This window comes from Tetrao urogallus, assembly GCF_951394365.1.
Source record: "Tetrao urogallus genome assembly, chromosome: Z".
Taxonomy (NCBI): domain Eukaryota; kingdom Metazoa; phylum Chordata; class Aves; order Galliformes; family Phasianidae; genus Tetrao; species Tetrao urogallus.
The window spans coordinates 26,375,685-26,400,919 of NC_136816.1; the positions used below are offsets into that span (position 1 = coordinate 26,375,685).

At 37.9% G+C, this 25,235-nt stretch overlaps 1 protein-coding gene across 3 annotated transcripts in view; it reads right to left on the reverse strand.

Annotated features, from left to right (window-relative positions):
* FER (FER tyrosine kinase) overlaps positions 1-25,235 on the reverse strand; it is a gene marked incomplete at both ends in the record, with an annotated part of 141,144 nt that overhangs the window by 52,466 nt on the left and 63,443 nt on the right. For all 3 annotated transcript variants that reach the window (XM_079548141.1, XM_079548139.1, XM_079548140.1), the window contains 3 exons: positions 4,200-4,294; positions 5,711-5,826; positions 12,149-12,205. In XM_079548141.1, the coding sequence (XP_079404267.1) occupies positions 4,200-4,294; positions 5,711-5,826; positions 12,149-12,205 (268 nt within the window). The remainder of the gene's footprint in view (positions 1-4,199; positions 4,295-5,710; positions 5,827-12,148; positions 12,206-25,235) is intronic.

Here is a 25,235-nt window from a genome sequence, read left to right on the forward strand (position 1 = left end):
TCACAGAAAAATAACACAAATCATATTCTGCTCCTCATGGAAACTGTTCCTGAGAAAGCCTTACCTACATTTCAATATTTTTGCAGAAGACTAGAATCTCAAATATGCAGCAACACTCCCCAAACAATTGTAAAACCAGAATCCCACCTTTACAACATTACTGTTCAGTTAGATTAAATCTGTAGTCAAGTTCAAGGCTCTTTACTAACATGAGACACATGGCACATCTCAACAGCTTCTTCTCCTGATTCATTAACAATTGTCATTTAACTTCAACTTTTTCTTAGGATAAACTGAACACTTCAAATACATCTTGTAAAATCACAGAAAAGTTACTACACTAAATTACGTATTGTTTCAATATTTGTACTTTTAGGTCAGAAGGTATTAGAAAAACCTCCATCTTCTTAGTAGTACATCTTAACAAACCTGCTCATCTGATACTGCATTAAAAAATGTTAGAAGAAGTGTAAGAACAATGCAAACAAAATAACTTACAGCAATTTATGTAATTATCACAGTTTCTCTATAATACTAATATGTTCCATAAATGAAAAGCATGAAAATATTGGGCAGCATATAGCAACTTGAGAGTTGCACTCTACTCTTTCTGGAGCTTATCTGAATCATTTCCTCTCTTTCAATGCAAAACATAAAATTAATTGCCTGATACTTCAATTAAGACTTATTTTACTACATTATAAAATAATACATGACTTTTTGGCATGGAGTTCTAAATACCTATATTCTAACAGCATTTGAAACCTGCTTTTGGACAGTGGAGTGCTAGAAGAGAAAAACAGCAATCAAGACACTGTTGTTTTTTTTTCTATTGTGTAGACTCAACACGAGTCAGAATCAGCTGGGACAGATTTGTGACACTATTGTCTCCAGGTAAAGTTTTATGCTGTAAACCAAGTTTACAGGCTCCTTACGTGAATATCCAACTGCTTTTAATCCTCTACTACATGCATATCACTTACTATGTATGTGCAGTGTAGATGATCAGCAAATACTCAACAAATTAAACTGGTGTGCCATAATGTGCAGTGAACTCTGCAAGTAATTACACTGATTCTGGATCCCAGAACAACATACGCCCAGGAGCCTAAGGCTGAGACTGTCTGGAAGCCTGCACATCTGACTTGGAGGATTTGCTGGGCACGTATCTGTACGTTCTCCAAGCACCATTATAAAATCAGAGCCATAAAGGAATGAGAAGAGCAGAAGACACAAATATGAAATTACAAAATGTGAGGAAGGGTAAGCTTACAACAAAAGAGAAATAGAAGTCCAGCTTCCATGAGGAACACAGTAATGAAAAATAATGGACATACAAACGCATGGGGAACATTTTGCTCAAACTTTCCTTCTTTGCAGAAGTCTTTTAACATCTTCAAAGTGGTAACTAAAGTCACAACTATTAAACAAGAACAAAAAATTTCCATGAGAAGGTGTCTATTAACACGATGCTACACAAATATCATGTCCTACTAGGACATGATTTTTTAGTTGTTCACTAAAAAATAAAAATAAAAAATACAAATTATGGAAAAAAACACATTATTGTAAAATGTGTATTTGCTTTTGTTACATGATAGTCTAGAAGCCAAGCAGCAACTTCAATACCGTGCCTTTGAAAGGATCTAGCTAGTAGGTTTTTTCAATTATTAATGCTATGTCATTTAAGTCAAAAAGTATAAATTTATTATTTACAAGTATGCTTTAAAGGTTATTACAGATTTATCCATTATGCAGCCAGAAATCAACTTTTTAAAACTAAATGCTTTGCTAAACTGCTTTTTCACAGCAGCTATTTACCATAACTTAGGCCTGTAAATTACGTTTTTTTTCTGTAGGCCCCTGTTAATGTACAAAGACATAAACTGTTTATACTTAAAAATGGAAAGGTAAATCAATTTAAATAAAAGTTGTTTTTTTAATCAATTATAAGACCAGCATATAGAAAGCAATAATAAACATAATTATACAATAAACAAATTTATAGAAAATATCTGCAAAATAATGCTCCTTAGAACAGTGACCAGGGGTTTCTTGTCAGTAGGTAACCATCAGAAACTACTGAGATTTTCATCTGTGCTGTGTCTGTCAAAAAGAATACGAAACTATTGGCAGAACATCATCTTTTGTCTTCACAGATTCTGTTTCTAATACGTCTTTACTTGTACAGTGATGCCAGCTGCTTATCCAGAAAACATGAAAACACAGCTTTTTAAAAATATATTCTATTATTTTTTTCTTATATTAAAATGTGTATCACTCAATAACGGCTTTCTAAAATGTAAAAAGGATTGTATTTCGTGTAGGTCAGTGGGCATATCTTATTAGAATTTTAAAGCACATATTTCTTAAAATACTTGCTATGACCCCTGAGTCCTTTGAAGAAACCATCTTTTACCGGTCTACTGGATTCCGTCAAATTACTAGAAGTATCACACAAAACTTACATTTAAAAAAAAATTAAGTCTCTTACACTTACGTTTTCAATCTGACTTATAAAACCTTCTAAGAATATCAAATCTAAGACTGGATAATCATCAGTAAAAGTAAAAGTATGGTTAACGAAATTAAAAAAAAAATAATGTTTCTTGTTTCTAGGCCTTCTAACTCAGTCAATTTAAAAGATTGCTCTTTCCACTACATGTCTCAGAAGCAAGGACTAGACTGACATCACACCCACACACTCTCGAAAAAATCACCACAGTCGGCTAACAAACTATTGCTCCCCTTTACACCTATGAAGGCTCCTGCAGGAATGCATGCACGACAAGGGCAACAATTGACTTGGCTCCAAAGGTGTCTGCCAGGGGAAGGGAGATCATCTGAGTTATTCCTGCATGAAACAAAAGATGCACAGATGCTTAAATACAAATTTGCATCTTCTCTGCTGTTTCCACTGATGCACAGTTACATAAATGCAACTACGTATCCAGATGTCATAAATTCTTTTCAGGTTTGGGACAGTGCAGGGGGAAAAAAAAGAAATAACAACAGAATCACTGAATTGCAATCTGAATCTGCAATGAAAAGCAATCACATCACAGCAGCTTGAAAAGCACAGTAAATACATGGGAAATTTTGTTTCCCCAAAAAGGGGAAATAATAAAAAGAACACAAGAAAATTAACACGGGGAAGTTCCATATCTAACGGAGCTGTTGCTAGTTTTTTTCCCCATGGAGAAAATAGTCAGATACGAACTATAACCCTTCTCAGACAGACACAGAATAGAATTCTAACCTACTCCGTGCCATTTTTAAGTTATTACAAAGAATTCCAGAGTTCAACTCCCTAAATAAAGAATAAAGTATTAAAGTATGCTCAAGACAAAACACAGACAAAAACCTACCACCATTCAAAGCATTGAATATCAAATCTAAGCACTAATAATCATTATTTTAGGTGATCTCAACCAAACTTAACAGTAGAAAACAGGAAACTAAGATCAGAAGTACTTTCCTGAACTAATTTAAATGTTTTGTCCTTCATCTGCTAAATTCCTCAGAGTTGGCATCCTTATCTTCTCCAGACAGTTTGGTCAGTCTCAAAGTGTGGTAGACAAGTTTAAGTTCTCAGAAGAATATGGGAAAGTGTGATGACCTGGATGCAGCATGGCATGCCAGTACAATTTTTAGGTCAAATTCAGTGATAGATCAGTGTTGCAGTACTAAATAGTACTACAGGCCACCAAAAGGACAAAATTTATAGAGAAGAAAATCAACAGAGCGTTAAAATTGTTGAAAAGCCAGCTACTCATCCCAATAATTTGAGATTCTCTTCAGCCACTGGTGAGCAACATGAACACAAGATTCCAAAAATAAATGAAGAGCAACCTATGAACTAAGCATGTATTTTTATAAAGAAAAATATCTTATATAAAAATTACCCAAATCTGATTTATTAAATAGAAACACTACTACATAAAATTACTGCTACAGGAAATAACATGTAAATCTTAACAGGAGAAAAATGAAGATACGACTGAGATCCTGTGTAATAAATTCTATTGTCTTGAATGTCTACAGAAAAATCTGGAACAGCTTTGAAGAGCTTACTCTACTCCTAAGCTGGTACGTGATAGAAGAAAATCTCTAGGAATTTGCAGGAGGTTCATCATACGAATGCAAACACAGACATAGAAAACAATGTATTTTATCAAAAAAGAAAGGGAAAAAATTACCTGGAACAAGTTCCATAACAATATAAATAGGTTGCCTTTGTGTGCAAACTCCTATGAGTTTTACAATATTAGGATGGTCATACTGTTTGAGTATTCTGAAAAACATACAGTAAGTTTATTATATTAATAAACTTTATTGTACAAACCAATTAAACAGAAAAATATCTTACACTCTCAATATTATTTTAATAGAATTTTCAGTAGAATTACTGTTATCAATTAAAAGATCAATGTCATAGACAAATCATTCTTCTGGTTGAGGGTATTTCTACTCAAAAATCAAGATCAACACTAGTAGTTCATTCTCACTGTAGTTTTAACATTTGTCTAGGTAACATTTTATCTGTGGAACTGAAAAATATTCTGACAGGTTTGTAGTTTCTGAGGAACCCTTGTAATTAAACAGTATTTAAGTGGTGTATCAGAAGAGAAGCTTTGTTGAAAATGCATGCACAGCATGCCTCTACATTTTCCTGCTGCACTTTTCAAATGCACACCCATTTCAGTTTTAATTAACAAGATTGATTGATACAGTAAGTCTTAAAAGAATAAAAATACCGCAATTTTCATCTCTGGAATTAAAGCAAAAACATTTACATCTTCTTACATGATACTTTAATAAGAACTTACACAGCCTAAATCAGCGTGCTATGATTCGTAAGTGAACTGAAGGTCTAGGAGAATTCCAGAGAGATCTTTTAACTTAAAAATGTTTCTTCTACAATTTGATAACTTAAACCACCTCATCTTTTTCCTGATTTTTCTAGAAATGAGAGTGAAACTTGGGACATGCGGATTTAATGAAAAATAACCGATTCAGGGGTTTTTTTTTTCATATAATATTCTATACAACACTGTTCCATTAGTGGCTGACTGCTAAGCAAATGAAAAAATCTCTGTGGTTGCCAAGTTATGAGCTGTTTAAAAACACTCAGCAGATACAGCATACATATATTGATTATACTACCTTGGGGCTTCACAGCCAGAACAGCCAATTTTAGTTTAAACAATTATGAGATTATCTCAATAGATCCTCCTATCCTGAGCTTGAGCTCTTGAAACTATGCAGATAGCCACATAATCTATCTGTATTCAAAATACAGCGTGCTATGATATGAATGCCACTTACTGCCTGATACAGCAGTTGGACTGAAAGAGGAAGTTGCTAAATCTGTACCATAATCTCATTTAAATTAATATCTTCCAGGCTTCTTACTGTAATCCTTGCGGCATATATCAAATAAATTCTAAATGGGTGCATTTACAATATCAAAACTATGGACTATAGGCACAGCTTGCCAAGGTGGCTTCAACAAGTACAGGTGCTTGCTGTTCATACACATTAAAAACGTGTATGTACAGTTATCAGGGCAACACTTAGTGCAAGTACTGAGGGAGAATAAAAAGGAAGACGTCTGACTACTGCTTCTTTCAATTCTTGCAAAGGTCCCATTTTGTAAACCAACATAGTAAGAGAACTTGGTGGAAAAAAACAAACATAGAGCACCTACCTGGCCTCTGACAGAAATTTGATTTTCAATTCCTGAGGAAGATCTTCTTTACAGGTTTTTACAGCAACAGGTGTCTTATCCTTTAACGTTCCCTTATATACCTCACCAAAATTACCCTAAAAGAAGAAAAAAAAAAAATCCTAAATAACCCAGTCTTTACAAATATCCAGGAATAAAATACAAACAGCTAAATAATCACTACAGAACTTTAAATTGTGTTTATAAAGTCTTCTTCAAGTCTGTGCTCCTAGCACAATCAGTCCACACAGAGAATAAATCTATTATATAAATATGTCATAAGAGTTCAATTTGGCTTGTGAGAAAAATACATTGCATAATTACAACTTTCTTTTAAATACTCTTAATAACTTAAGTCCTAACCTCTTTCATTTTCGAACTACTGCATTTTTTCAATAGTTTTCAATTTACAGTCCAGTGTAACCTACACAACCCACTGTAAGATATTTTTATTTCAGCTTGCTTGGAAAAAAAACTGAGATAGACATCTCCATCAGATGTGTTTTTAACTTTAAAAAAAAAAAAAAGAAATTAGCACAAAAATTTAAGAGGAAATTATGTTATTACAGAAATCTATTATCGAGTAAAATACATAAAATGAGCAGGAAAGGAAAAAAGAGATCTCAATATCTCACACTTCTAGCTTTCTTTTTCCCCAAAGAGTAAATACAACATTTTAAATATATGTCTGATATATTTCCACATGAATCTCTTCCCCATGTTCTGGTACACAGAGCTGTCAATGACTTCAACAAACAAAAAACATGCTGGAAGTTTTTCCTTCCTTTTTTCAGTGATAAAGATTTCTTTACAGAACATATATGAAGACTCTATTGCCAAGATAAGAGAAACAGAAAAAAAAAAAAAAAGAAAAAAGATGAGGAGCATGATAGAATCACCAAGGTTGGAAAAGGCATTCAAGCTCATCCAGTCCAACTGTAAAGCTACCACCAGTATTTCCCACTAAGTCACGTCCCTCAGCACAACACCTAAACATTTCATAAAGACCTCCAGGGACAGGGACCCCACCACCTCTCCGGGCAACTTCTAGTGCCTGACCATTCTTTCAGAGAAGAAATTTTTCCTGATATCCCACCTGAATCTTCCCTGTCACAACTTGATGCCACTTCCTCTAGCCCTATCACTAATTACATGGAAGAAGAGGCTGACCTCACCACAACCTCCCTTCAGGCAACTGTAGAGAGCAGTAAGATCTTCTCTGAGCCTCCTCCAGACTGAACAATTCCAGCTTCCTCAGCCATTCCTCATAAGATTTGTGCTTCAGACCCCTCACCAGCTTTGCTGCCCTTCTGTGAATGCACTCAAGGGCCTCAATGGCTTTCCTGTAGTGAGAGGCCAAAAACTGAACACAGTATTCAAGGTGTGGCCTCACCAGAGCTGAGTACAGAAAGATGATCACTTCTCTGTTCCTGCTGGAAAACTGTTTCTGATACAAGCCAGGATGCCATTGGCCTTCTTGGCCACCTAGGCACACTGCTGGCTCACATTTAGTGAAGTGCTGACCAACACCTCCAGGTCCATTCCCTCCACACAGTCTTCCAGCTACTTCTGCCCCAAGCGTGCAGGGTTGCCTGGGGTTCTTGTGGTCAGTGTGCAGCACTTGGTTTTTGCTGAACTTCATCCCACTAGCCTCAGCCCAGCTATCTAGCCTACACAGATCCCTCTGAAGGACCTTTCTACCCTGAAGCAGGTTAACACATCCTTCTAACTTGGTGTCATCTGCAGTCTTACTGAAAGTGCCCTCAATCCCCTAATCCAGGTCATCAATACAGATAAACAGGACACACCACTAATGACTGGTTGCCAGCTAGATTTAACACCATTCACCATCACTCTCTGGGCCCACCCTTCCAGCCAGTTCTTTATCCAGCAAAGTGTGTATCTGCCCAAGCCATGGTCTGCCATCTTTTCCAGGAGAATACTGTGAGCACTCCAGTAATAAGAGTGATCTACCCTATTTCAGTAATGGCAACTAAGTCAAAGTTTGCCTGATACACAATGGCTTCCAGCTCCTTCTTTTGGTTGCCCATGCTTCATGCATTGGTGTAAATGCACTTCAGCTGAGCCATCTGCCCAACCCCATCAACGTTCCCCTAGGTTTATCTCTAGAGAGCCTTTTTTAGGGTAGATTGGTTACCTTGCGGTTGGACTTGGTGATCTTTAATGTCTCTTCCAATCTGAGCAATTCTGATTCTATGACACTTTCAGCCCCTTTCACCTTCATATCTACTTTAAAGCCCTCTCAATGAGTCTTGTCAGCTCTTGAGTTACGATCCCCCCTTGCGACAAGTAAGACCTATCTGCAGTCAACAGATCATGCACTGAGTAAACCTCCACATGGTCAAAAAAAGCCAAAATTCCTGCAATTGCACCACTCTCAGCCATGTATTTATGAGATGGGTTTTCCTGCACCTCTTAGTATCCCTTGGTGCCACTGAAGTGGTCTCTCAACTAGTCTCTCAACTAACCACCTCAATGCTGTTAAGCCCCTTTTGATAGCCCTCAGGGCTCTCTCAGCATTGTCATTGCAGCCAGACTGAACTATCAGTAGGCGATAAAGGCGGTAACAACCAGACAGGTAAACTAGACAAGGGACACTTCTAGTAACGACCTTGACCTGGGTCTTAGGGAGGCAGCACATTTCCCTACTGGACGGGCTTGGCTGACATTATGGGGCATTCATTCCTCTCCAAAGGAAGTAGCCTACAACAATTACCCTTCTTTCCTTCTCAGAGGAGGCAGTCTTGAGGTGCAGAGTCAAACTTTTCACTCTAGAAAACCTCCTGGATGGACCATCTACCTCATTCTTACTTACCTCTGCCTGGAGTTTCAGAGCCTCAAACCTGCCCAGGGAAGTTGTGGAGTCTCCTTCTCTGGAGATATTCAAGACTCACCTGGACACTTACTTGTACGACCTGGTGTAGGAAATCTGCTTTAGCAGAAGGATTGGACTCAATGATCTCTGAAGGTCCCTTCCAAGCCCTACGATTCTGTGATTCTGTGATGCTATTACACGAGCACCTGGGGAATCAACAAGGGTATGAACCGGGTCTGCCAGTAGCACTAAACTGGGACCTACGTCCACTCCTCATCTCTTATGTCCCCTCCCTCTGCTCAATGATGGCAAGGCAGGGAGTCCACCACAGTCTGGTGCCTTTCTCTTAGGTGTTGCGGTTACTCCAGGAGTCTATCAGAATAAACTGATAGATGGAACCTACTATCACAACAGTAATGCCAAGGGAAGAAATTCACATGTCTGAACACAGAACAAGTATTATTTCACACACCCTAAGATGTCTAAGAAACAGCTGGCAAGCATGCCTGCTTACCATCTATAATGCTTCAGAAACAGTACTTTTAGAGGACCTCTGATATCTAGAAAGGCACTATGTGACTCCTAACATGCTCTTCCTCTAGTGTACTGTTTAAGAGTATTTAACAAGGAAAACGAAATATTATTGAACTATTTTAAATGCTTTTAATTCTTCATTTTAAATATTTATCACTTTATGTATAATTTTTGATATAGTATTACATACACTACATACTCGTATATTTCATTTTGTGTGTATTATATAATTAATACTGTACAAATAAATGGACTATTCACTGCTGAAGGGAAAAAAAAAATTCTACTTTCAGAGCATCACAGAATTATAGAATTACATGTGTTGGAAGAGACCTCAAGAGATCATTGTATCCAAAGTAGATATCCTACAAAAGGTCACACAAATAGACATCCACATAGGTCTCCATAGAAGGAGGATCCACAACCTCTCTGGGCAACCTGCAACCACTGCTCCACTGCCCTTACTGTAAAGTTGTTCTTCCACATGTTAGTACGGAACTTTTTATGCACAAATTTCAGGCCACTACTCCTTGTCCCTTCACTACAAACCACAGGAAGAACCCTGCCTCATCCGCCTCCCACCTTCCTTTAGGTATTCATAAACATTTATCAGATCCTCTCGGTTTTCTCTTCCCCAAGCTGAACAGATCCAAGGTTACTCAGTCTTTCCTCATATGGGAGACTTTTCAGGCCCTTTATCATCTTTGTAGGCCTCCTTTGTGGTCCTCTACTGAAATCCTTCTAGAAGATCCCTCTTTTTTGAACTGGGAAGCCCAGAACTAGACACAGTAGTCTAAATGTGGCCTTATTAGAGCAGAATAAAGAGCATGGTTGGCCATACTCTTCTTAATGCACCCCATGATACTACTGGCTTTCTTGGCCACAAGAGCACACTGCTGGCTCATGGACTGCCTGTTGTCCACCAGGTTTTTCTCTGCAGAGCTCATCTCCAAGAGGTCATCCCCTTACCCGTACTGATGTATGTGGTTATTCCTCCTCAGACGAAAGTCTCCATCCTTGCTTTTGTTAAACCTCATCAGGTTCCTTCCTGACCAACTCTCAAGTCTGGCCAGGTCTTGCTGAAGGGCAGCACAGCCTTTCACTGTGCCAGCCACTCCTCCCAGCTTTATATTGCTGGCAAACTTGCTGTGGACTCTATCCCTTCATCCAGGTCATTCATGAAAGTGTTGAACAAGACCAGACTCAGCACGTATTCCTGGGGAACACAGCTAGCTACAGACCTCCAACCACACTCTGCGCAAATGATGACAGCCCTCTGAGCTCTGCCAGTCAGCCAGTTTTCAGTTGCACTGTCCACTCATGTATCCAGCCTTGAGGAAGTCAAGGTAGACAGTATTCACTGCTCTCCTTCATCTACCCAGCCTGTGATGACATTACAGAAAGCTACCAGGTTGGTGAAGCACGATTTTTCCTTTGTTGAATCTGACTGACTACTCCTGATAATCTTCTTCTCTTCTGAGTGCTTGGAGCTGGCATCCAGAACAAAATGTTCCATCACCTTTCCAGGGATGGATATGAGGCTGACTGGCCTATAGTTGATTGGATTATCCTTCATGCCCTTTTTGATAGCCACTTTGCTAAGTCTGCATCAGTGTTCCCTGATTTTCCTAGCCATTGTTTCCAGTAGACTCAGATTTCTCACTTAAATGATCAACAGCTGCAGTTTATTTAATATTTTCATAATGGAAGTTAATGATCTTCTCACCCTTATATTTTCTAGTTTGATTATATCATCTGAGAAATGAATACATTACATATTTATATGGTTTACAAGAAAGTTATTAATGTTTTAAAATTTTAAAACTCCATATCCTACTAAAACCAGTTTTAAGACTGCTCTGTCTTCATCAATTTATTAAAATATTTTGTAAAAAAAATGCAATACATATGTAAACTTTTTTAGAAATCAATGTTCAGACTATGGTAACTGTCTTGATAGGTGCAGAAGTGATGAAAATTTAAGTCAGATATTGTATTTCAGTAGAAGCAGTTCATAAGAACTGCAGCTCATATGCAGAATTTGTACTATAAACAGTTTCACTTGAGACTTCATACACAGTCAAGGGTTGCTCCAAAAATAATGTTTCCTATTTATTATGCTGGCCCATGATGTAAGAGACTGACATTGGTGGTATGGCAGTAGAAGGTGAACATTCCCACCAATATCCCATGGGCAGTCCAAGAAAATGGCACATGACATAGAAGTGCTTATGAAGCAAAAATGTGTCACTGAATTCTTCCACGTGGAAAAACTGGCACCTACTGACATTTGTTTATGACTGCTGAATATTTATGGAGCTAAACAGTGCATGGGAGCACAGTGAGGCACTGGGTGGTGCATTTCAGCAGTAGGGTCAGCTCAGCTGGTGCAGATTGTCATGAGCACAACATGCAGGTTCTTGTTCATTGCTGGTGAAAATGAATAGCTAATGATGACGACTACGCTGAAAAATACTGTTTTAGAGCAAATTCTCAGCTACATCAAATGGTGTTATTATGCTCTTTGTGTCAGTTGTAGTTTTCAAGGACATCGTAGGCAATAGTTTTGGAGTGACCTACATACTACTGAGAGATTACCTAAAATTACAATAAATCATACAGTAACAATGAATATCTGGTTTAACAAATACTGCCTACATTATCATCTTATTTCAATTTTTTCTTTTACTTACATGCTTTTCATATTTTTAAGCAATTTTAAAAATAAAAAAATTAAATTAAAAAAATTTTTTTTTTTTTGCAAGACTGCAGAATTTAAACTGTAATATAATGCTTTGCAGACACGTAATTAACTTAAAATCCTTACAAATAAGAAAAACATGTATGCTAAATATTTTCAGCAGACACATCACGCGATTCACTATTATATGCAATAAGCATTTATACTTATACAATACTAACTCATGTATTAAAGCAAAACAGTTGGTATAAAAATCACAGTAATTTAAAGGATAAAGCAATAGGAAATATACAGGCTTAATGACTAATACGTATTTATTTACATGTTGATAGCTCACTTGATTACTTACTTTGCCCAGTAATTCTCCCAGAGTGACATCCTCATGATTGAGAACCCATTTCTTATCCTATGGTAAGAAAAGGAAAGAAGAATACTCAGTAGTATCAAATACATACTTTCTATTACATACACTTCAGCAAGTCGAAATGTAACTAAAGAAGCGTTTTGTTCGGACTGCTCAGTCAAAAGCACATCAGGAAGTTAAAAACAGCATTCAGAAAACATGCTTTTCAAGGAAATGCTAAAATATACCGTATAGCCTGTTAAGTGCATCAATTAAGTAGACAGTATGTGTGCTAATAAACAAAGCACATGCACTTTCTCATGCAAGCTCTGGAAACAGTATCTAGTGCCCCGTTTTTAAAAATGACTTGAGCCAAAACCACATAAGAACCTTCTTTTTAGAACATGAAGTAACTTATTGCAGGGTCAAAAACAAAAACAAACCCAAATCAACGTTTATTTCCTCAGTGCAAATATATACTGATTTTTTTGCTTATTAACAAGGTACATATGGCATATCTTAAGTCTTAGGTCTTAATCTTCTTTGATAGTTTGATACATAACAGCCAACTACCTGAGAAGACAACATAATAAACACAAGTCATTGGATCTGTGCAGTGCTGATGACTAACAACTTTATTTCTTTATTAGCACCTAATCTGCTTATCACCTCACAAACACCATTAATACTGATCATATTAATGGTAAGATTCTATGTATTTTTTGTTAATAAAAACTCACTGAAGCTCACAGAAGACCAAATCAACCACGCTGGCTTTGCTGATTGACTTCTTAGTGGAATCTTAACAGACCAATCTCCTGGTGCAAAACAGGAGGTTACTCACATGCGCAAATAAATACTTGATGGCAGGGAAGGAATAAGAGGGAGCCAGGCTCCTCAGTGGCTCCCAGTGATGGGATAGGTGGCAATGGGCACAAATGAGGAAACACGATACGTATTCTGAACTTGAGGAAGTGTTTTTCTCATGTAAGCGATGAAACACTGTACCAGGATGCCCAGAAAGATTCTGAGTCTTCATCTGCAGGGACACTCAATACTCAACTGGACCCACTCGAGCTGACACAGTTCCTATGGGGGAGGGTTGGATGGATGATCTCAACTCTCTTATAATCTAGCTAAGCCTGTGAGAAATGTATGTAATTAAACCTTAATGTAGGGAATTCACTCTCTTTTTATAGATACAACATGTCTGTAACTAACACGCGAGGTCAAGCATGCTAGTTACCAGCACAGAACCAGATATTTCACACATTATATTTCCTGCCAAAGACTGCATCCTAACTGAAGGCAATGCCACAGCCATAACTATCTTTAACATGTTTTCAGGTTTAAAAAGAAACACTGAGTGTATATTTATTTGCCATTAAATCAATCAGTAAGACAAATCCCAGCATAGGAAGCACTGATTTCCTAGAAAGAAAGCCATTAAAAAAACATATATACAACCCCTATGGCTGAACCATAGGTAACAAGTGCAGAACACTGCACAATCTGTGTACAGTGATTTCTGAACAACATTTCTGTAGAATAAATCTTAAGATTATCTTAAAAGAAGCTGAACAGTTTTATGAATGTTTCTTTCATCTTCTCGACTTGATTTTGTTAAAAATTAAAAATGCTTTGTTCACTAAAGTCTGTAAAATTTGTCAGGTATTTTTTGCTGATTGGATTCCTTGTTCAGAAGTTGTTATATTTTGAACAGCTAGAAAAGGCCATCAAAGTGCATTTGCCTTCACCAGTAAAGCTCAAATTTAAGATAACAACTGGGAAATAAAGCTCTAAAGAAAATAAAAACATAAATGACTACTTGATGCATGAACATAAAACTTTTTAACTTTGAAATAAATAATGCTAAAGCCACTAAGTTATAAAGTCAAACATTAATGTCTTTTTAACCTCTTAATTCTCAATGTTCCTTATTTCAGTGAATGACTTTTGGAAAACTGACAACGTGGCATTTCAAACACTTCTTTATAAAGTAAAAATCCAATGCATAATCCTTCAGAGAAATAATTAAACAAAAAGGCACCATGAGCTGTAATCAACTGATCTGGCAAAAGATTTGTTATTATAGTAACATATTAATCACTACCTATATTTCTCTTTCAGGAAAACCTTCTGTTTTTTATTATATCAGCATAGGCTATTAATTACACTGAGTATCTTCACTGAGTATCTTGCTTCAAAAAAATTATTTGTCAGCATATGCAAACAGTAGTGCCTTGCTTGTTTCAAAGGCACTACTACTACAATAAATGAATATTCATATGAATGATAAGTAAATTAGTTTCCTACTTATTAGAGTTTTCTGTGATCAGGAATCTTTAGTTACTTTTGTAGATACAGAGACTCTGTCTTAAGATAGAGACTAATTGCATAAGCCATTCCTGTGGCTACCTGACTGAAAAGGTGGCAGGTATAGCTGCAGCAGACACTCAGACAATCCCTTCTCATTCTAATTGATATCTCTTCAAAACTGTTCTTTTACTACTCATTAGGCACCATCTGGACCAACCAGAAAAACAGACAGCTAAACAAAACAATACAGCCCTTGGCACATCACACTCCGACTGCAATCATCATTCATTTTCTTTTTTAACTTCTGTGTACATGTAATAGATTCTGACACCAGTAATACTATCCACACGATCCAGGAAAAATTAGCAAAAGATATGTATTGTAAAACAATTAACAGAACAGAACCTGTAACCCAGAACTTCTAAGTCAATTCCCCTCATCTGCTAAGTTTTTCTGTTATGTTCCTCTCTCCCAGTTTCTGCTCTCTCTTGGGTTCACTGAAAACTTACAGGAGCAGAAAAACACCTCCAAAGAATATGGAAAGAAATTTTTATACTAGGAAATATTAAAACACAAATATTAAACCCCTTAAAACAATTTTCACCTTGTGAATGTTAATATTGAGCTTCTGAGTGAAAAGACAGCAGTTCTGTACTAAACTCATAGAATCACAGAATGGTTTGGGTTGAAACAAACCTCCAAGATCATTTAGTTCCTAGTCCCTTGCCATGAGCAGGGTTGCCACCTAATGGATCTGCCTGCTACCTGGAGCCCCCATCCAACCTGGCCTTGAACATCTTTAGGGACTGGGCATCTGCAGCTCTGGGCAGCTGTGACAGTGCCTCACCAGCATCCGGATAAAGGATTTCTTTGTAACATCTAACCTAAATCTTCTCTCTTTTAGTTGAAAGCCATTCCTCCCCATCTTGCCTCTATCAGATCATGTAAAAAGTCAGTCTCCTTGCTGTTTAATAGTTTCCCTTCAAGTACTGTGAGACCATAATGACGTCTCCCAATGCTTTCTCTTCTTCAGCCCAAACAACCCCAGCTCACTCAGCCTTTCTTCCTTATAGGAGATGTGCTACTCTTCCAGATCCACTCCAACAGCTCCACGTCTTTCTTGTGCTGCTGTCTCCCAACTTTTATCATCAAGCTCATCTATGAATGCAAGTCTGAAACTGGTCCCTCTGTATCAGCACTTGTCAAGTTGAAGAAAACATTTTGTAGCATTAAAAACATAAGTTGGAGCTTAAAATTTTATCTAGTATCTTTCAGCACCTGCGAAGTGATTTAACCCCTGCTCATTCTACCAACCTGCACCAAGGCAGTTTCATCAGCACAGACAGATGGAAAGAAACTAAGGGAGACATTGTAATCTGTATCATGCCAGCATATAAATCTGCCATTAGAAAATTTTAAAAAATAATCTAATTTGCAGTAAGATAAATATTCACTTAATTGTTTTGAAATAGTGTCATTGATTCAAATAATTATCTCTAAACTTATAAACAGAACTGCAAAGCAGACAGCCACAAGGACTACTGTTTCTACTGCAGGTATATTATCTCACTAATTCTGCTCAAATTGTGCTGAATTAAATAAGGTATTGTCCTGTATTTTTGGACAGCTGCCAATAATTACTCTACAAATGAATCATGTGTGCAAAAAAAAAAAAACAACAAACCAGGTGATATAAAATAAAATAGCAGCAAAGCAGGAAATACAAGATAATTTTTAATACAGGTATGGATGAATCGTTACTAAAGACTACCAGTTTGAGTCATAAAAAAATCTCATTTCAATAGAGTTGTTTCTAAAACAAAGAGAGCAAATTAATTAGGTTTTCATACTTAACCATAAGCTACTCTGAATGAGAGAGAAGGTCAGAACACACGAGACTATTACTGCCATTACTATTTCCAGCTATCCCAGCTCCAGCTGAGATAGGGTTAATTTTCTTCCAAGCAGTTGGTATGATGCTGTGTTCTGAATTTAGGATGAGAAAAATGTTGATAACACACTGGCAGTTCAGTTTTTTTGCACAACACTACCTGCACAGAGCCAAGGATTTTTCAGCTTTTCATACTGCCCTGACTGTGTAGGGGATGGGAAGCACGAGGAGCTGTGAAGGGACAGAACCAGGACAGATGACCTAAACTGATCAAAAGGGGATATTCCATATTATATGACATCACACCGAATTATAAAACTGGGGCCAGTTGGCTGGAAGAGGCTGCTGTCTTAGGGACTGTCTGGGTATTGGTCAGTTCACGATGCTGAGGAATTGTATCACGCATCACTTGCTTTGTGTATTTTTTCCTTTTTCATCCCAACCCCCATTACCTACTTTCTTGCCTATTAGATTGTCATTACTCTTTTTTCCCCTAATTCTCTTGCATCTTCCACAGAGGGTGGAGTGACCAAAGGGCTCTGTGCTACTGCACTGCCTGCTGGGTTAAACCACAACACCTGCAAAAGGAGCCTATTATGATTAACCTTGCAAATCAATCATAAATCACACTTTACCTAGTGCTTGTTTAGGCTTTTTTTTTTTTTATTGCTAATTTTTGACTGGAGTATTTGAAAGCAATTCAGACAAATCTATTAGAAAAAATAGTGCTTCGACATACATGATTGGTATCTTCACCATGTACCTTACTTCCAAACAGTTATTTAAGAAACACAGACATTATTATTTTTCTTTTCCTCACAGGTCCTCTGGCATCCAAACCTACCAGTAAAATTTCAAGATAAACACGAAAGAAACAGAAACTAAATTATATGAATACCATACTTTATTAAGTGACTTGGCTTAGCTCAGAAAGAGCTTCACTGCCTTGTGGGAGATAACCATTTATTGGATACAAAGAGCTATCCAGCAAAAGAATGTGTCTGAGATACTGTTTGGAAGAGTACTAGGGAAATGACAAAGTACCTAAAGTAAAGGAAGGAACCACTTCAAGGTGGAAATTTATTGAGAAGAAAGTGAAAAGTGAGCAAGAATCCCACTGAAACTACTCTGGATAGTGCAAGTTTCCTAAGCAGGCAAAAGGGGTCCTTGTTCCCCATCCCCCATCTAGAATCTGGCTGAGAAAAGCATTCTTGCCTTTGGAAGCCACAAAGTCACATCCTTTTTGTTCAGCATTACCATCTACTTTTTAGCTACAAATCAGTCTGAGTGCTACTGCAGTGAGGGCTGGCTGTTCCCTAGGGAACAGGGAGACAGGAGGCCCTGGGGACTGAACAGGACAGTGGCCTCATCAGCAAGCACACATTCAACTGCCTCCAGCATGGCACCAGGGTAGGACACCCTCAAATTCAGATAATCCAAGTTTGCTGTGATGCAAGGGCACTGTCAAGTTGGTAAATTAGACTGTGGGTAGAGGTTAGGATGAAGGCCAGGCATCATCACAGGGTCTGGCACAGCCACAGACCTGCTGGGCAGATTCCCAGTGACAAGGGAAGGCCAGGGCCAGCCCAAAAGTCATCTCAACGCAGGGTTCAGTTCCAGACATGAGGGGACATAGTCTGGCAGAGACAGAACTGTGAGGGGCTAGAGCTGGGCTGAGAAATGAAGCCGCATTTGGAAGCAGCTCCACTGCATGAGATCTCAACCCCTGAGACAGCGGCGAATTGGGCAGCACTCAGCTGCACCAACATAAGGTTGACAGGCCTGTGCCATGGTCAGGAGAAGGTTGCTGTCAGGACTCCAATGTCAGCCTTGACGCTGCTGACCCCTCCAGACATTTGGGTATTGGCTTACTGTGCACATGTACTTAATGAATACTATGAATATCACCTACTAAGCACTTTTTCCAGACTTTGAGTCTATCCAGGATATTTGGTTTCTCGGTTGCACTTATGATAAGTTTCATGCCTGGAGTAAAAAGTAAGCAATCACATAAAATTCCTTTATTCAGGAAAGATACAGGTACTGGAATGGTGTGCAAAGCTACTATGGCCACAGTATCAACAGTTGATAGTCCTTGTACAACACACAATACTATTTTCTCTTTTCTAAGCTATGAGACTAAAATGCTATTAGTATTTTCCTAAATTCTTCCAAGTCAGATCCATATCCAAGTCTGAGGCAATATTTTCCTTCTATGTATCTTCCATCATTAACAGAAACCACATCAAGGAAACCATGAATTATTATGTCAGAGAGAAGGTTTACTTGTTAGCTACAGTAAATTTTAACAGCTCTCAATAAAATGAAAAATATAACCCAGAATAAATATTTAGCGTTACAGTTCTCCAGCATAATTTTTCTACAATTTTGGTAACAATTTCAATCATGAACAAGTCTAACATAGCACTTTTTCTAATTAGCAACCAGCAGTAATGCAATTAGGTTCAAAATGTTTTAAAAATAGACACTTTGAGAGCTACATATAAACTTGTGAACATCAGTTTAAACACCTGTTTTTGAAAACTGTAGCAGGAGAGTGAAAAGGGGAGAAAAAGAAACAGCCATCTATTTTTGTATTATGTTTCAGAGAACCATCAGGCAAAAACTCTTACATAGCAGACTCTCAAGTAAGATTTATAAGAGAAAACAGTCAATTCTGATCAATTTCCAACACAGGATGAATGAATTAGAAAAGTTCTATTTCATCTCACTGCTATTTACTTATCACCTGTTGCAGCATTATTTACCCAGACAAAAGAAAAACCCAGATACAAAAAAAAACCCCTAGTAACAGTATATGTGGGTAGAGCCTACCAAGATCATTTCTCATTTCCACTTTCACAGAATCACAGAATCACAGAATTGTAGGGGTTGGAAGGGACCTCCAGAGATCATCGAGTCCAACCCCCCTGCCAAAGCAGGTTCCCTACAGCAGGTCGCACAGGTAGGCATCCAGGCAGGTCTTGAACATCTCCAGAGAAGGAGACTCCACCACCTCCCTGGGCAGCCTGTTCCAGTGCTCCGTCACCTCACTGTAAAGAAGTTCTTGCGCACGTTTGTGCGGAACTTCCTATGCTGCAGTTTCCAGCCGTTTCCCCTTGTCCTGTCTCCACTCACCACTGAAAACAGTCTGGCCTCGCCATTCTGCCCCCCACACCTTAGATATTTATAGACCTGGATCAGGTCCCCTCTCAGTCTTCTCTTCTCAAGGCTGAACAGACCCAGTTCACTCAGCCTTCCCTCATAGGAGAGATGCTCCAGGCCCTTCACCATCTTCGTGGCCCTGCGCTGGACTCTTTCCAAGAGATCCTTGTCTTTTTTGTACTGGGGAGCCCAGAACTGGACGCAGTACTCCAGATGAGGCCTCACCAGGGCAGAGTAGAGGGGGAGGATCACCTCCCTCGACCTGCTGGACACGCTCTTTTTAATGCACCCCAGTAAGCCATTGGCCTTTTTGGCTACAAGGGCACACTGCTGGCTCATGGCCAACCTGTCATCCACCAGGACACCCAGGTCCCTTTCCGCAGAGCTCCCCTCCAGCAGGTCATCCCCCAACCTTGTAGAATTAATAAACCTTTAGAAGCACTATTTTCTACGCTGCCTATCCCAGTAGATATAAGTATATCAATTTCATGAACTGTGTTTCAGGTTCTCCAGATTAATACAGAAATACAGCAGGTAGCTAGCGAAGTGAAAAGTGAAAAGACCTTTCCAAGAACAAGCTAGTTTTATAGGAGGGATTTTGAAAAAGCGCACCACATCTTTAGAACTGTTTCAGAATGAAGATTCATGGACTGTAAAATGTTACAGAAATGTTTTGCATTATCATCAGCAGTGTATTAAGCCATTTTAGAACATGCTGTTGAACTTAATATGAGCTGTAAGACAGAGAAATAGTGCAGATTTAACTTTTCTTCTCAAAGGTAAACCTATTTCATATGACTTGATATTTTTAATTAAACAAGACTATAAATTTCAACCTTTTTGCTAAATGAAATTCTGAACAGCCATGAACCAGCAAAAAAACCTGAGAATTTTAAAAGCTACTACGCAGCACATAAACTGCAGAAGTGACCTCAAATAACTGCATAGCTTTTCTGCGAGCTTGCTTTTTTGAAGGTCAGTAAAGAAAATGACTCCAGAAAACAATATAAAACAAAACCAAACAAAAAAATTACAGATTTCTTTGCTTCTTTTGCAAGGGTGTGCAGTATTTTGCAAAGGTTATGTTCTCTTATTCACCGAATGACTAGAAAGATACTGAGCATATTTCAAGAGAAGTTCAGGAAATAAAGAAACATGACAGAAAAAGCTGAGAAGGATGACGAAAGAGATAGAACATGAAATCCTTAAGCACAGCATAAGGAAAGGAGAATTTGCGTCAAAACCACTGTATTTCAAAAGCATTCAGGAAACTAATAGCGCTGATCCTTATTGAACATAGTAACTTAGCTCCTGAACTGAAGTACCCCAAGTCATACACGCCTCAAATACATGCATGTAGAAACTACCTGCCCTTTATGAGAAATACCCTCTAAAAGAACACCAGTACTCAGCTAAGTCATAAGAAAAGAAAATTGATCATGGAATTACTCATTTAAAAATTGCTTATCATTTGAAAAAAGAAAATGTGAAAGCTCAGTTGTTTTATGCATACAAGCAAAACATCACTTCAATTGTTAAAACAGGCTAAAATATTTTCACAGATGCACAAAGACAAGCAAGCACACATTTTTACTTCTTCCTCCCCACCCTAGCTACATATGAACTTCTTGAATTTCATGTACTTTTTTCACTGGGTTGAGAGACTACAGATGCGTATAAAACTATCCATGATAGCAATACCTAAATTATTCCATTTTAACAACATCAACCTAAGCTCCAATTTATCATAAGAAACAACTTTAACGGCTGTAATGACAGAAAAGCACAAACATTCAGCACTCTTCTTAGTTGTAGGCAAATTACATTATTCTTTATAAAGTACCTGCATGATGTCCAATACCAGGATGAAGCCATTTCTTCCAGAAAAAATAGTACCTTTTTAACAAATTAGCCTAAAAAATTCAATCAGAAACTATGTTAAGTTCCATACTACTTCCTTTTCCAACAATCTCATGCTTTGCTGTATCACCTGGTCACATTAGTAAAAAATAAAATCTACAAGTCTTGCTTCATAATACGTATATCTGCAGCTGATTTGTAGAAATAAGCTATCATCCTTACTGAATTTTCCATCATCAAAAAGCAATACATTTCTCAGCCATCCTTTTGAGCTTCTAAATAAAGAGCTGTTTTGGAACTTCAAGAAATCATGAACTCTTAGAAGAGTTCTTTTACACAGTATAGACCTTCTGCTTTGAGTCACCTGTGCTAAAGTACGTATAAATGCAATGTGCCAATTATCTTTCTGTAGGGAAAAGAAAAATGTTGTGCAGACTTCTGCTGGAGTACCGTTGCAGGACAAGTGACAGCCAATCTCATGACCATTTTAAAATACAGAATATTTGACTTTTCATTCACTGACTGACAATAGAGGTCTGCTCTGTCTGATTCCTCTCCACATATCACTCCTTTTTAACATACTGACCTGCTTAAACAGGTGCAAGCAATCACAAGCTACTCCACAGCAACTCATTCTGTAGTGCTCTAATCCTACAGTTATCTAAGAGCGCAGACACAGAGTCTTGGTCTCAATGCATTCTGTATTTGCAGTAATGAAAGCTTACATTTATGTAAGGTTTCACAGTTCTCCATCATACCATAAGAGTGGTACTGTAAATTCAGAATTCTTATTTCTATTAAAGTCAAACTGAATGCACTAGTGAAAAAGAAAACGTAAAATTAGAGGACTTCATGAAATTTGTTAGCTCATAATTTTACAAAGAATAATTATTATAAAAGAGTTGAATTACAAATTTATGAAAGGAGAGTCCATTAAAATTAGGATATTACTGCAGTAAAGAAAGTATTTTATTATTGCAATCCTACCTAATTCTAATCAAACTTTATTATCATGCCATATCAGTGATTCGTATAACATTTCTGATAAAGACTGAAAAGCTGTGTTTAAAGCCCCAGTTTTTTTCAAGGTGTGAACAAAAGTCTGTGCATAATGAATTACAGGATCACAGAATGGCTTGTGTCATAAGGGACACTAAAGATCGTCTAGCTCTAACCTCCCCTCCACGCCCAGAGTTACCAACCACTATAACAAGTTGCCCAGGGCCCCAGCCACCTTGGCCTTCAACACTTCCAGGCATCCACAGCCTCTCTGGGCAACCTGTTCTAATGCCTTATCACCCTCTCTGTGAAAAACTTCCCCTTGACAACTAATCTCAATCTTCTCTTTAGTAAAACTATTCCTCCGTCCTATCACTATCAGACTACATAAAAAGTTTTGGAGGCCCCAAACTAGGATGCAGAACTCCAGATGGGGCCTTACAAGGCAGAGTAGACAGAGACAATCACCTCCTTTACCATGCTGGCCACGCTTTTACGCAGCCCAGGATACAGCCGCCCTTTTGGGCTGTGAGCATACACTGACTGTTCATGTACAGCTTTTCATCCACCATGACTTCTAAGTCTTTCTCCCCAGTACCACTCTCAAGTTCTACTCCCAGCCTGTACACATATCTGGGACTGCTCTGATGCTAGCACAGCATGCTGTACTTGGCCTTGTTCAACATGGGCCCACTTCAGAAGGGGGACTTTCTCCATCCTTAAATTTCATAATCTGGTTTAACGGCATGAGCAATCCTGCTAAGCGTGCACTTTGTCACTGACACAGATGGTGAGATCACAGTGCTGAAGAGCACAAGTGTCAAGTCAGACTGCTGGAGGGCACCACTCATCACTGGCATTCCCCGTCATAGAGCCATTGACAACAAGCCTCTGGCTATGACCATCCAACCAATTATTTATCCAATAGTCAGCCTTCCAATCCCTATTTTCCTGATTTAGTGATAAGAATGTCATGCATGGTCATGTCAAAGGCTTTGGACAAGTCCATTTAGACAGAAATTTTTAAGAGATCCTTCAAGCATGATGCTTTGTATGCCGAAAAGAAAGTAATATACTCCTTGAAAACTGCTGCTTTTTGTAGTCTCGAACATAAGCTAATGCTTATGCACTTTAAGAATGCTGGTTTCCAATTTTGCTCTAAAACTGAAAATGGAAAGATTTACTACAAAAATAATACTGAAACAGATACATTCTCTAAAGCAGAATTTTAATTCCACAGCCACATAGAAAGTTTACATAAGTCTTTGATCACAACATACCTGGATATAAAACAGTATTTGTTACTTTGTGTTTAGGGATTCCAATGTGTCACTGCTACTGCAACATTTTTAAAAGATTCTTCAAAAAAGCATTCATCTAGCTGTTTAAGTTTCAAAGTACTTGAAATTACACACAAATTTGGTTTTAGTACTCTGCACAAAGCTGCTCTCTTTTTTCCTTTCTCATTAGGAAGCAATACTTTCAGATGTACAGGCTACCACTAAAGATGTATTCTTTTTATTATCCATCAGAACTATTGCAGCCCCCTATACTAAAAGCCTTATAATGAAATCTTGTAACACTGAATTCTGAAGAAATAACTCTAAAGTATCTCTAATACTAATATACTTAACTGTTATGAAATATCAATAGCTGAAGACATGAGAGTTCTGCTCCAAAAGAGCTGTTCTTAGATCTAATGAACAAAGATGTTCTTCCCAGCAGGCAGCATTGATTACTCCAGTTGTCTTCCTCTTCACCAACTTAACTCTTTCATGTCTCAAGATGAGTATTCCTAATTGAGTATTAGCACTATGTGTAATAAAATCACTATTGAGAGAGTACTGAGGCTTCTAAGAAGTCTGACTGAAAATGAGACTAGCAATTTTCCCTCATTCCTCCAGTTCAACCTTGAAGGACCATGAAACATGAGTTGCCTTCACCCAGGATATGCATACTGTCTGCAACACTGAACTTACTTTTGTAAACAGCGTAAAAGCAAACAAAATACCTGCAAAACCAATCAACACCATGGGAAACCCAAAATTGGGAAAATAAACTTTGGTTAATTTTGCACAGGTATTTTGTGTATGTCAACTGAATGACAAAAGTACTGAAAAGCTGGAACACAGAGCACATAACTTGTTTAAGCTTTCAGTCTTTGAAAGCTGAGATCAAAACACTTAGATCTGAACCACAACTAAAACAGGTTTGGTGACTGAAGAATTAAGGTCATGTAAGATTTTTACCAGTGACTTTTATGAAAAGAGTATCAGCACCTTATCACATTTTTTCATAACTTCACATGTCTAACATACTAAAATTTCGCTACCAAGATTAAGACCCACATGGAATCCTCAAGTCATTTACAAATTTGTTAATCATTGGAACTGCTAAAATCAAATACATCTTTTATTTTTCTTTCACTTAACATTATTTACAGTTCATCATTTTTCCGTGTGCCTGTTTGAGGCCATAACAAAGGCTTCTTCGTGACTCAAAATAGATCCAGAATTGAAAGCCACTAGCAACAAATGTACTGCCTAACTCGTTTGACAAAGAAGCGGCATTCTGCTTTCCATGAGACTGGAATTTGAATTTACTGCATGTCTAAAGACTAACTGTATTGACATTAATCAAACAGCAGCAGATCAGCAGAGTGAAACAACTGCTGAAGAGACCCTAAAACATAAGCATGGAAGGACAAGGGACTATTTCAGACCAGACCTCCTCAGATTATGAAGACTGAGATCCCACCATCAGTTGTGCATCTTACTATTCTGTTCCTGTTTAAAGGAGTAAAGTTCAAAGCCTAAGATGTAATGGGCAGATTTGCTTCAGAAATGCATTTCTGATCTA